Genomic DNA, 14,287 nt, shown 5'->3' with positions numbered 1-14,287 from the left:
GCACCTGGCATGTCTATTTCCGTAACAGGTGATAGGCTCTCCCTCACCCTGACTGTAGCGGGAACACAAGTGGAGGTTCTGCGGCCGGAGAATTGTGTGAGAACACTTGTCATGGTAAGGGAGGAAGAAGAAGCAGCAGATAGAGTTGATGTGGTGGCCATTAGTAAGCAAGGTGTTTAGTGCAGTAAATTCCCAGAATAACTGAAGGAGGTTGTGGATGTGCAGTTTCATTCAGGTAGTAGTCAAATTATTGGAATTTCTGCCTCTACTGATTCGTTTTGTTTTTTGTTTTTTAAGAAAGTTGGCAGATAATGTAAGTTTGGTCATTCTTTGCAATCTCAAAAAAAAAAAAAAAAAATAGCCCAGGCTAGGCAACCCCTCCTACGAACTACCTACCCACAGCCTGAGGTTTTGGCTGAGAATGAAGCGCTTGACGTGGTTGCATCACTAAGAGTTTGCTCGGAAAGCGACAACGTAACCTCCTCGTCTTCCTCCTCTCCTGAGCTACTTGGCTGCATGTCTCTGGGTTCACACCAAGTGGGATCTACAACCTCATCATCATCCTTGCTGTTGTCCCACTCCTCGCCCTGAGAGTCATTCTTCCTCCTCTTCCTGCTTTCACAGCACAGTACATTAAGCATGCTCCTCAGGTATCCAAATCTCAACATCATCACCACCACCCCCGGGGGATAACGTCTGTTGGCGAGGGTCTGGATCATGCTCGCACACAATTTTGTCCGGGCCCGGTTCCAATGGACAAATATTTTGGGCATCAGTGCAGATGCTTTCCTCCTCGAGTCTGGGAATCTTTGGAAAAAACCTCTGCTAGTCATGGGATAGAATGTGTGAACAGCTCTGCAGACTCACTCATCTGTGATTCCCCACAGTCACTGGATGGTTGGAGAGTTGTGACGCGGGGAGAATAAGAGTAATTGGGGTGCTACCTCTGAAGACTGTACTGTGTGTGATGTTGAGGAAGAGGAGGAGAAGAAGCCACTTGATACAGAGCTTGCTGTCCACTGTAGCACATGTTCTATCTCGCCCTCATCTACAAGTCATACCATTGTGACGCTGCCAAAGAAAAGGAGCGGAGTAGCCCGCCCGGTAACGGAAGCTGTCAGCTGTCTTTGGATAGGACATGCCCGTGTTTGTTCAGTAGAGCTTGCAGGAACATTAGCACCTACCCCACGTACACCTCAAACACCACGCCTATGCCCCCTTCCACCACAACCGTGGGATTAACTACTCATGTTTAATGTATCTTTCCCCTCTTTTAACCAGCTGTTTCACAACCCTAGATTCACACCTGTCAGTCACCTATCACTAAATTAATAATCAGTATTTACATGATGAAATGTCAATATGGGGCTGGACCACGGATTTGCAATCTCCATTTAGATGATGAAATAGCAATTTTTGGCTGGACCACAGATTTTGTATGTGAGGTCTGTGGTCAGCTGTGATCCTGCCGTCTCCACCGCTCTCATTACACAAGTATAAAACATCTAATACTGGAGGAGAAAACAAGACTGAACACAAGGTCACAGCCGTCTACACCTCATAGGGGAGATCTCCATCTACCTGAGGATCCTGTGGAGGAAGAGGAGCAGGACATCGCTCTGGGGTCGTCCTCGTACTGGAGAGATCTGCAGGAGACACAGACAGGACGGACATCATTATTACATACAGATAATTATAGGCCGGGTGTATTCAGTCCTGTCTATTACCTGGTGATGTGCGGGGCTGGGGCTCCTCCATCATCACCTCCTTGTACCGCTCCTTGTGTCCTTCTAGATACTCCCACTCTTCTATGGAGAAATAGATCGTGACGTCCTGACACCTTATAGGAACCTGACAACACAATGATACCGTCATCACCCAGAATCCTCCAGTGCCGTCCTGTATAATGTCCCAGCATTCCCAGCAGTGTCACCTCTCCAGTCAGCAGCTCAAGCATCTTGTTGGTGAGTTCTAGGATCTTCTGGTCATTGATGTCCTCCTGTATCCGGGGGTGAGGTGGAGGCGCCGGGATTGGGCTCAGGGTTCCTCCCCGTCCTTCAGACACAGGGGCCTTACAGCGATCACTAGAGGTCTTCACTACTGTGTAATCCTGAGTGTGGAGACAATAATAATATCACTGCAGACATTTCCAGAGTCCATCACCTCCCCGGTCATATCCTCTGTTATTCCCATAGATAATGATGTAATGTGATGACATCAGAGCCTCTCACCTCCCCGGTCATATCCTCTGTTATCCCCATAGATAATGATGTAATGTGATGACATCAGAGCCTCTCACTTCCCCGGTCATATCCTCTGTTATCCCCATAGATAATGATGTAATGTGATGACATCAGAACCTCTCACCTCCCCGGTCATATCCTCTGTTATTCCCATAGATAATGATGTAATGTGATGACATCAGAGCCTCTCACCTCCCCAGTCATATCCTCTGTTAATTCCCATAGATAATGATGTAATGTGATGACATCGGAGCCTATCACCTCTCCAGTAAGATGGAAGATTATCTCCAGATTCAGGGTGAATATCTTCTCCATAATTTTTTTGTCTTTGTCCTTATTCATCATTTATGGGTCAATCAAGAAAAATAAAAAGAAAACAGAGAATTTTTTATTGTAATGAGTATGAAATGATGTTAACAAAAAAACCAATTAAAAACACAAAATATGTGAAGACAATAAGGAGAAATCATTTGAGGCAATAAACTGTAGATGTCTTCTTCCGTCGCCGACTGAACCTGATCTGAGGAGACTGTGCAGACAGACCCCACATGTGTAGTGTGGGGTCTGTCGCTCTCTCTTCCCCATGTGTAGTGCGGGGTCTGTCGCTCTCTCTCCTCCCCCATGTGTAGTGCGGGGTCTACTGCTGCACCCATAGTGGGAGCTTATAGGGGAGAGATTATCTTAGTGAGAAGATGAGTAATGCCATGAAACTGTTACATATAGTTACTTAGGTTGAAAAAAGACCTAGGTCCATCTAGTCCAACCTTCCTCCACCAATTCTACATTTTGTCCCTAAGTCACTTATAACCAACAATGCTTTGTATACTGAGGAAATCATCCAGCCCTTCAAGCTGTTATAGTATCTGCCATTACTTTATTTATTTATTTAATCGTATGAACGTATATCTTACCATCATATAAAAATAAACACCAGACAATAGACAGTGATTGAAAAATATCAAATGGATAAAAATCAAATTTGAATATCAAGATTTTCTATATATGCAATAGCGTTATCATTTACAATATAGAAATCCTTCGTCACCATGGTAGGATCTCAGGGGGCACTCCTCAACAATGTGCTGGATAGTTTGACGATCTGCTCCACAGTCACAGGTCGGAGAGTCATATTTTCCCCACTTATACATAAAATCTGCACAGACGCCAAAGTTTGTTCTGATACGATTTAGAGTAACCCATGTTTTCCTTGGTAGATTGAAGCCTGGTGGAGGGTTTTGTAAATTAGGGAACATTTGGGGATCACCGTCTACTACATTGACCCAAAGTTCTCGCCATTTCTCCTCTAAATTGAAGTCTTGTTCATGCAAGGTGATTGCAGTTCGGATGGGTGGATGTCTTGATTTCAATCGTTGTATTGTAACATCTCTGATATTTTGGTGTATTGGAAGTTTTTCATTATTCCCTACTTTAGTGTATTCTTTAAGTAGGAGCTTTTGTCTTCTTAGATTTGCGGGTGCGATATGACTCAGCACAGGTAACCAGTGAACAGGTGTAGGTCTAATAGCACCAGATATTATACGCAAAGAGTTGTTCAGCTGAGTGTCAATTAAGTTTACATGACAGCTATTTAACCATGCTGGAGCACAGTATTCTGCAGCAGAGTACACCAGGGCAAGAGTAGATGTTCTCAAAACAGATGTTGCCGAGCCCCAGGAGGATCCACAAAGTTTTTGAATAATATTATTACGTGCTTTCAGTTTCTGTGCCAATTTATCCAGATGGGATTTAAAAGTTAGACTTCTATCAAGGGTTACACCTAAGTACTTAGGATTGAAATTGTGTTTAACAGATTGGCCTTTAAATTGTACTTTAAGTTCAGTCTTGGCACTTGCATTGTGTAAATCAAAGCAACATTACTACCTCTTGTGGTCGGCATTCCACAGTCTGACTGCTCTAACTGTAAAGAACCCTTTCCTATTTAGCTGCCGGAATCGCTTTTCTTCCACTCGCAGTGAGTGCCCCCTGGTCCTTAGTATTGTCTTTGGAAGAAATAAGTCATGTGCCAGTCCTTTATATTGACCACACATGTATTTATACATATAAATGAGATCTCCTCTGAGACATCTTTTTTCTAAGCTAAACATATCTAACTTTTTCAACCTCTCATCATACGGGCGGCCTCCATTACTCATGATTCGGGCGGCCTCCATTACTCATCATACGGGCGGCCTCCATTCCTTGTAATAATCTAGTTGCCGCCTTTGAACTGACTCTAACTTTTGAATGTTCTTTTTAAAATGTGGAGCCCAAAACTGGATCCCATATTCCAGATGTGGCCTTAGAAGTGATTTATAGAGGGGTAACAATACGTTGGGATCACGGGATCTAATCTCTCTTTTTATACACCCTAAAATCTTGTTTGCTTTTGCAGCTGCTGCTTGACATTGAGTGCTGCTGCTCAGCTTATTTGTAATGAGAATACCCAAGTCCTGCTCCTGTTCTGTAGTCCCGAGTTTACTTCCATTTAATGTATACGCAGCTATAGGATTACTCCGTCCTAGGTGCATTACTTTACATTTATCAACATTAAATCTCATTTGCCAAGTATCTGCCCATTCTGACATCTTATCCAGATCTTTTTGTAATATTGTACTATCAAGATCAGTTTTTAATATCCTACATAGTTTGGTGTCATCAGCAAAGACTGACACTGTACTATCAATCCCATCCACAAGGTCATTAATAAAGAGATTAAAAAGAATCGGTCCTAGCACAGATGCCTGCGGTCCCCACTGCTGACTATAGCCCATTTAGAGAATGTACTATTTATGACTACTTTTTGTTTCCTATCTTTTAGCCAATTCCTTACCCAGTTGCATATAGTTTCCCCTAGTCCTTGCTTCTGGAGCTTTACTATAAGGCTATTATGTGGTACAGTATCAAATGTCTTTGCAAAGTCCAAATAAATCACATCAGCTGCATTACCAATATCCAGGTTTGCACTTACCCCCTCATAGAACCCCAACAGGTTGGTTAGACATGACTTATCTTTCATGAATCCATGCTGTTTGTCAGTTATTATATTATTTTCTGCAATATATTTTTGCATGACGTCCCTTAAAATGCCCTCAAAAACTTTGCATACTCTCTGTCATGCTTACTGAACGGCAGTTGCCTAGATCTACCCTCTTACCTTTCTTAAATATCAGTACCACAACAGCAATCCTCCAACCCTGTTACAAGTGAGTCTAAAAAGATGAGATACAGCGGTCTGTTGATTACGGAGCTCAATTCCCTCAGTATTCGTGGATGAATGCCATCTGACCCGGGGGATTTGTCAATGTTTAATTTACTCAGACGCAGGCGTACTTCATTTTGTGTTAAATTAATTATATCGGGTGGTGAACTTTGATTTTTCACTTATTGAGTGATCCCTGGAACAGTCTGTTCCTTGGTGAACACGGAAGAGAAGTGCCTGTTTAATATCTCAGTCTTTTGTTTGTCCTATATAACTTGTTTTTATATTTTAAGGGGACAATACTATCCTTTATTTTCCTTTTGGCATTAATATATTTATAAAAGATTTTGGGATTTATTTTAATGTCATTGCCGATTTTTGTTTCAGTAGCTAATTTTGCTTGCTTAATTTCTTTTTTGCATTTCCTATTGATATCTTTATACTTCTAAAATGCTATTTCTGTATTCTCAGCCTTTAAGATTTTAAACGCCTTTTCTTTTATTATACTTTGTTCAGTCTTATTTATCCAAAGTGGTTTTTTTTTTTATTCCTGGACATTTTATTACCAGAGGGTATACATTTTTTTACAGGTCTCTAGTAGTATATCCTTAAACTTACCCCATTTATGTTCAGTATCCACAGTTACCATGACTTTGTCCCAATCTACACATTTAAGCTCTTCCCTTAATTTGTTGAAATCAGCTTTCCTAAAATTCCAGGTTTTAGCATTTCCCCTTTGAAATGTGCTATTGAATATTACGTTGAAGCTTACCATATTATGATCGCTGGTGCCCAAGTGCTCCCGGACCTGTAGATCTGAAATTGTATCCGGTCTATTTGACAGGACCAGATCTAGCAAATTATCTCCCCTGGTCGGTTCATCTACCATCTGAGAGATATAATTGTCTTGAATAGTAGATAAGAACTTACAGCTTTTAGCAGAACCAGAAGATTATATGTCCACTGTATGTCTGGATAGTTGAAATCCCCCATAATAAGAACCCGATTATTATTATTATTAGCTGCCTTTTCAATTTGTTCCAGCATTTCACCCTCTACCTGTTCAGGTATGTTAGGAAGCTTATAGCAAACTCCAATTAGCATTTTTCCATTATTCCCCTCCCCATGTACATTTACCCATATTGACTCTACATTGTTGCAGTTCCCCCCAATGTCATCATTCAACACAGGTAAGATTTGATAAATATACACACCCCACCACCTTTTTTTGTCTTTCCTGTCCTTCCTAAATGTACTAGAACCCTGTATGTTTGTCACCCAGTCATGGCTGTCATCCAGCCAAGTTTCCGTAATGCCCACCACATCATAATCCATGGTCGACATAAGAGTCTCCAATTCATTCATTTTGTTTGCAAGACTTCTTGCATTTGCCAGTAGACACTTAATAATATTAACACATTTATAACTCCTAGCCTCCCTACGTTCCTTGCATGTCCCAGCCCACCCTAATCCTTCATTGACCCCTACCATCTCACTGTTTCTATCTGCCCTATCTATCCCCCTATTTGCTTCACTACCCTCCCTCCCCCCAGATCCTAGTAGCTCCTCCATCCATCTGACCATTTTCTCCCCCAGCACAGCTGCACCCTCCCCATTGAGGTGCAGCCCGTCCCTACCGTAGAGCCCATAGCCGACTGAGAAGTTGGCCCAGTTCTCCATGAACCCGAACCCTTCCTTCCTGCACCAATTTCTAAGCCACGTATTTATCTCCCTTAGCTCCCACTGTCTTTCTAGTGACGCTCGTGGCACCGGTAGTATAATTCTGAAAACACCACCTTGGAGGTCCTAGACTTCAGCTTCTCTCCTAGTTCCCTGTAATCATTTTTAAGGACCTTCCACCTGCCTCTAACTTCGTCATTAGTACTAATGTGCACCATGACCGTTGGGTTTTCCCCAACCCCACCCAGCAATCTGTCTATCCGATCCGCAATATGCCGAACCCGAACACCCAGCCGAAAACACACTGTTCGGCATTCACGGTCTCGGCGACAGATGACCCTGTCTGTCCGCCTAATTATGAAGTCCCCTACCACCAACATTTGTCTGGGCTCTGCTGTACTCCTATTTCCCTCCTTCCTACACCAGTCATTTTCCTGGTTGCTAGGAGCAATGTCCTGCTGTAGTGATCCTAGTCCTGACCCTTCATTCCTATTATCTGCCAAACAGGCATATTTACTAGGTTGTGACAGATCAGGACTATGCTCCCTGACACTTTTCCCCCTACCTCTTCTTCTGTTACCCAGCTACCTACCTCTGGATCCTGACCTTCCCCATCTCCACCCTCCTCCATATCACTGGCCCCAGTCAACAAAAGCTCAGTGAGCTCTAATCTCCTCTACAGGTTTGCAATGCTCCTGAGTGTTGTAAGCTGCTTATTCAGATTAGTTACCTGGGCTTCCAAATATGCAACATACTTGCATCAAGTGCAGACATATTCACCCTCGAATGGCTGTTCAAGGCATGCATACATCTGACAAGATACACACCTAGTAGCATTGTCCATGGAGCCGCTATTAAATGGGGATAAACAGTACAGAAATGTAAAAAAAACCCCAACAAAACAATGGGAAACGTATAAGGATAAATTCAAAGTATGTTCTTGTGTCAAACTATGAGATTGTGCTTAAACTATGCACTTATCTGCAACCCCGCAGTTTGCTGCAGACCCTCGCACGCTCAGCAACCTCGCTTGTTTTGGCTGGTTTATATAGTTCCACAAGAACTACCAGAAGCTTCTTGAAACATGTGTGGTTAATACTACTAATTAAATCAAAAGACAAACACTTTTTTTTTTCCTTTTTCACAGTATCACAGACAAACAGACACACAATTCCCTAATGAAATTAACAAAACCAGTATCAGATAATATATCGTCAAGAGGGTATATTATATAAACAAGAAAAAAACCTCTAAAACATAACATTTATTATACTACTTAAAATAGTCAATCTCAATCTAAAAACACTGGAATCATATCCATTTGTTACAGTCACTCAACAAGGTCGTGAAGTGTGATAATATGTGAGGCCCTGAGATAAGGCAGTGGACAAAGGGCGTGCACCACCCGTTATAAGTTATTAATAGAAATTAACGATTGTGGGATAAGGGGACCTGATATTCCCTGATATTTATCCCTTCCTGGCAACGGAGGTCAGATACACCTTAAGTTTTTGGGTGCCCCCCCTTTCCTCGGCGGCTAACCCTATTTGTCCCTGCCACTACTACTGGCCTAAGACCACCATCAGGTGCAATATGCTGGAGTGCTTAAATAGTCATGTGTCGTAGGTCATAGTTCATAACCCCAATCTCATGTAATTATTATAAGTATCAATCCCCGGTTATACAGTTAACTATGTAATTATAGCTCTTGGAGAGATACATGGAAAAGGGGTCTTAACCAAAGATATGATGGGCCTGATTGTCCTAGTACTTATCCTGCCAGGACTGCTCTTAATCCCGACGCGTTTCCTCCCAAAGTGTCGAGGTTCTTCAGGGGATGTATATATTTCAAGATTTCTCTATTTAGCTTAGGCCATCAATCTCCTCATCTTCTTACAGTTCTTCAGATAACCAGGTCACATTATGTTTCCCTATGGGGGTCCAGTTGCTGTCCTGGGTCACCCTGTCATGGCTGGCTTAAAAATGACACCTCCACGGATCGACAATACGCTGTATGGAGGGCTCTGCAAACAGTGAGTGCCTGCTGTGGCAGCGTTTCACTGTGGCACCAGCTCCATAATATTGGAGTGAAACGCTGCCACAGCAGGCACTCACTGTTTGCAGAGCCCTCCATACGGCGTATTGTCGATCCGGGGAGGTGTCATTTTTCAGCCAGCACATGACAGGGTGACCCAGGACAGCAACTGGACCCCCATAGGGAAACATAATGTGACCCGGTTATCTGAAGAAGTGTAAGAAGATGAGGAGATTGATGGCCTAAACTAAATAGAGACAGCTTGAAATATATACATCCCCTGAAGAACCCCGACACTTTGGGGGGAAACGTGTCGGGATTAAGAGCAGTCCTGGCAGGATAAGTACTGGGACAATCAGGCCCATCATGTCTTTGGTTAAGACCCCTTTTCCATACATCTCCCCAAGAGCTATAATTACATAGTTAACTGTATAACCGGGGATTGATAATTATAATAATTACATGAGATTGGGGTTATGAACTATGACCTACGACACATGACTATTTAAGCACTCCAGCACATTGCACCTGGTGGTGGTCTTAGGCCAGCAGTAGTGCCAGGGACAAATAGGGTTAGCCGCCAAGGAACGGGGGGCACCCAAAAACTTAAGGTGTATCTGACCTCCGTTGCCAGGGATAAATATCAGGGAATATCAGGTCCCCTTATCCCACTATCGTTAATTTCTATTAATAACTTATAACGGGTGGTGCACGCCCTTTGTCCACTGCCTTATCTCAGGGCCTCACATATTATCACACTTCACTACCTTGTTGAGTGACTGTAACAAATGGATATGATTCCAGTGTTTTTAGATTGAGATTGACTATTTTAAGTAGTATAATAAATGTTATGTTTTAGAGGTTTTTTCTGGTTTACCTAATGAAATTAAACAATTACAGTTATCACAGCTATGAGATTGTGCTTAAACTATGCACTTATCTGCAACCCCGCATTTTGTTTTAAGAAATCCCGAGAGTGGCGTGATTCCCGTTACCAGGACGGGAAAACAGACGGAGACTCAGTCGATGAAGTGAGAGCCACGCACCCCTCACAGGTCACACACACTCCGGGATCCCTCAGTGGATGCGCACCCCCCACAGGCAGGGCTGCCATCAGGGCATTACTACTGACTGGTGTATCGGGCCCCATGAAGAGGGGGGAGCCCGGCCAAGCCTGGGGTAATTACTTAGCTGTATTAAGCCCCAGGCGGACCAGACCCGCCTCTTCACCGGGCACCAGCCACAGCAGCAGCAGAGGGGCCCAGCAGTGTGGCTTCGGCTACTATAGATGGATAATTTGCATGTGACGGGGTGGTTCATGCAAATTGGCCATGTCCTGGACGGACTGGAAATCAGGTCAGTGGAGGAGGGGGGGGGGATCTTGGGGAGGGGAGATGTGCGTCAGAGGGCGGACCTGGTGGGCAGAAGCATACAGGGGGGCTCGGTCACGCTGGCAGCCCAGGCCCCTCTCCTCTTTCATTCTTCTACTCACCGGGCCCCAGAGCCGTATGTAGAGGAGGCAGGAGGGCGCAGCTGGCAGGGGGTGCCTGATGCTGGGTCCACGGTGTCTTGCAGCAGCTGCCTGTTACTCGGACAATCTCTGAGCCGCTGTCAAGCTGACCGCGGCTCACAGAATCTGAAGCGCTGTATCCCAGGGATCACTGTACAAGTGTCTATTAGATGCCAGTACAAGCCCTGACCCGGTGACATCAGCAATGTGAGCCAGTCAGATGATCACGCTGCTGACGTCACTCGGCGCCGCAAAGGGCGAACAGAGCTGGTGGAAAGTGCTCCACTGGAGCTGAAGACGCCAAGATTCATTGCAATTAGGGGACGGGGGGAGGGGGTGTATGTTGAGCAAACGGGGCCATTTGAGAACCCAGAATGGGGAGCAAGGGGGTTATAAGTGCACACACGGTATGGGGACCGAATGGAGGAGTATGGGGAACCGTGGGTTAAATTTAAAGACAGTATTGGGAGCATGAGGGTAGGATGGATGCAGACACAGTATAAAAAGTGAGGGGGATGAGTGCGGACATAGTATGGGAAGGAAGTGAGGGGTAATGGGTGCAGACAGTATAAAATGTGAGGGGATGGGTGCAGACAATATAAAATGTGATGGGGGATGGGTGCAGACAGTATAAAATGTGAAGGGGATGGGTGCAGACACAGTATGAAAAGTGAGGGGGGATGGGTGTGATCACAGTATAAAATGTGAGGGGGGATGGGTGTGAACACAGTATAAAATGTGAAGGCGGATGGGTGTGAATACAGTATAAAATGTGAAGGGGATGGGTGTGAACAGTATAAAATGTGAGGGAGATGGGTGCAGACACAGCATGAAAAGTGAGGGAGGATGGGTGTGAACAGTATAAAATGTGAGGGGGATGGGTGTGAACACAGTATAAAATGTGAGGGGGATGGGTGCAGACAGTAAGGGAAGTGAGGGGGGATGGGTGCAGACACAGCATGAGAAGGGGGATGCGTGTGGACACAGTATGAGCAGTGAGGGGGCATGGGTGCGGACAGTATGAGGAGAGGGGGGATTGAAGCGGACACAGTATGAGGAGAGGAATGGTGCGGTGATAGTATCTGAAGCAATGAGGTGATGACTACGGAGGTTGTTATATGACCGTATGGGATGAGAAAAATGGCACATAATAAAGACTGGGTAGGGTGGAGAGGAGTGTGAAGAGAGGGCGTAATATGGAAAGGAGAGGGCAGTGTGGAGGGCACATATCATAAGAGGGACTGTGTGCGCCATGTTTTGTGCAGGGAACACAGTGAGGATTATTTATTCAGGAGCGCAGTGTGGGGCAGATATTTTTATTCAGGGACATTATAATGACACTCTTATTTTTCAGGCATTGTGTCAGGATGTGCTGCAGAAAAATGGAGAAGATGGATGTCTGCAGAGACTAGCTGTGGCCACGAAAATTCATCATGGCATCTGGACAAGAGAAAGAAAAAGAACGACTCTTCAGAGACAAGGTTATCTATAAGGTACCTGGATGTACAGTCGGTACGGAAAGTATTGAGACCCCTTTAAATTTTTCACTTTGTTTCATTGCAGCTATTTGGTAAATTCAAAAAAGTTCTTTTTTTTTTATTAATGTATGTAATGCAAAGGGGCTGAATACTTATGACCATGTGATACTTCAGTTTTTCTTGTTTAATACATTTGAAAAAAATTCTACATTTGTTTTTTTCTGTCATGACGGGGGATGGGGTGCAGAGTGTACATTACCGAGAAAAAAATTAAGTTTTTTGAATTTACCAAATGGCTGCAATGAAACAAAGAGTGAAAAATGTAAAGGGGTCTGAATACTTTCCATATCCACTGTAAATGTTTATTTGTGATACTGACTAATTCTCACCAGTACTGTAGTTCCTGTATCCTCTGTAAGAACTGATAGCTACAACTCCCAGTATCTTATTACCATTGTTAAGGACATACTGAAAATTCTAGGTTGATGCGATAAATATATACAGTATACAGGGCTGACCTGACATTACAATTGATGAACCGGGTACCAATTCTTGTGAAATATTTCTGTACTGATGAGGGTTTTGATGCAGTTTCTGTACTGATAGTGATTATATGGATGTATTTCTGTACTGCTGGTGATACTGATGATGAATTTCTTTACTGATAAGAATTTTGATGCTTTATTCCTGAACCTATGGTGGTTCTAGTGATGTATTTCTGTACTGATGGGCATTTTGATTCTTTGTTTCTGTACCTATGGTGGTTCTTGGGATGAATATCTGTACCTATGGTGGTTCTGGTGATGTATTTCTACACTGATGGGCATTTTGATTCTTTGTTTCTGTACCTATGGTGGTTCTGGTGATGTATTTCTGTACTGATGAGGGTTTTGATGCTGTGTTTCTGTACTAATGGGGGCTCTAGTGATGTATTTCTGTACTTCTGGTGTCTCTCGGTTGATGTATTCCTGTGCTGTTATAAATCCTGATCCTGTACAAACGTAACAGTTCAGACCTTGCAAGATTACATTATACAGGGCTATGTTAATAAAGTATTGTGCCATCTGCTAATTTAAGGGTAAGGCTATGTGCGCACGTTGCGTACAAGCCCTGCAGAAATTTCTGCAGCGATCTGAAGAGCACATGTGCGCTTTAGATCGCTGCAGAAATGTCCGTAGTGAGCGCCGATTCCATGCGCTCTGCCTGCAGCTCCTGCCATAGACAGAGCAGGAGCTGCCGGCAAAGCGCAGGAAAGAAGTGACATGTCACTTCTTTTTGCGCAGCGCTTCGGCAGTAGCCGAAGCGCTGCGCTCTTAGACGCCACGTGCGCACGGCCCCTGCACAATCTCCATAGACTGTGCAGGGGCCGCAGGACGCATGCAGTTACGCTGCGCTACAAAGCGCAGCGTAACTGCATGTTTTTACGCAACGTGCGCACATAGCCTTACGCTGTTTTTTTTTTAACACTTAGGAGAATTAAAGGAGTTGTCCCACGTTTGTGATGTGTCTGCTGTTACTCTGTCACTCTATGTGACTAGACTTCTGAGTTCTCACAGTGCGCACACTGCACGCTGGCGGTATTCTCTGGTGCCGGTGGTGAGAGTGGGAGGTCACAATTACGATTTACATAGATGTGGTCAGGCGCTGACTAGACATGCGTGGCCTTAATCACTGAAAATGAATTGCATGAGGCCGAACACGTCTAGTCAGAATGTGGCTAGAAGTATACAAATCACACACTTGTGCTCATATGACCGTCCACTCTTGCAACTAGCAAGGGAGAAACCTAAAAGTGTGCAGTGCAAGTGCTATGATGATGCAGAAGCCGGCAGTCACCTCATCTCAAACCTGCACAAGCCCTTCAATTATAAAATTAAGCCTTGTAGCATGCCCAATCCTAACAACGTGTAATATGCTCACTGTCAGGATTTGGCTCTGCTTGCTGGTTCCAGCAGTCATCACATGGCCACTCTACTCATATGTGATTTTCATACTTACGGTCATCTGACAATTCGCTTTTCTTCTTACCGCTCTCTTTTTCACTGATCATTTTAGTTTCGGATGATGGGAGAAAAGCAGGTTAAATACCGCGCCAAACCACAGGAATCAGGATGAAAAAGTAATTCTCTTTTCTTTATTTTC

The 14,287-nt window shown here is 44.0% G+C and overlaps 2 protein-coding genes across 3 annotated transcripts in view; one reads left to right on the top strand and one right to left on the bottom strand.

Moving 5' to 3' along the window:
* LOC142257597 (uncharacterized) overlaps window positions 1–14,287 on the top strand; it is a 1,260,196-nt gene that overhangs the window by 649,587 nt on the left and 596,322 nt on the right. The window lies entirely within an intron of this gene.
* The window catches only part of LOC142257614 (uncharacterized), a 50,798-nt gene that overhangs the window by 28,118 nt on the left and 8,393 nt on the right, over window positions 1–14,287 (bottom strand). Inside the window, exons 3-6 of the mRNA XM_075329755.1 lie at window positions 2,436–2,576; window positions 1,934–2,110; window positions 1,728–1,851; window positions 1,582–1,646 (exon numbers count right to left, since the gene is read on the bottom strand). Coding sequence (XP_075185870.1) covers window positions 1,582–1,646; window positions 1,728–1,851; window positions 1,934–2,110; window positions 2,436–2,576 — 507 coding nt within the window. The remainder of the gene's footprint in view (window positions 1–1,581; window positions 1,647–1,727; window positions 1,852–1,933; window positions 2,111–2,435; window positions 2,577–14,287) is intronic.

The sequence above is a fragment of the Anomaloglossus baeobatrachus genome, chromosome 1 (assembly GCF_048569485.1).
Source record: "Anomaloglossus baeobatrachus isolate aAnoBae1 chromosome 1, aAnoBae1.hap1, whole genome shotgun sequence".
NCBI classification, from domain to species: Eukaryota; Metazoa; Chordata; class Amphibia; order Anura; family Aromobatidae; genus Anomaloglossus; species Anomaloglossus baeobatrachus.
This window is presented reverse-complemented; position numbering and strand designations above follow the sequence as displayed.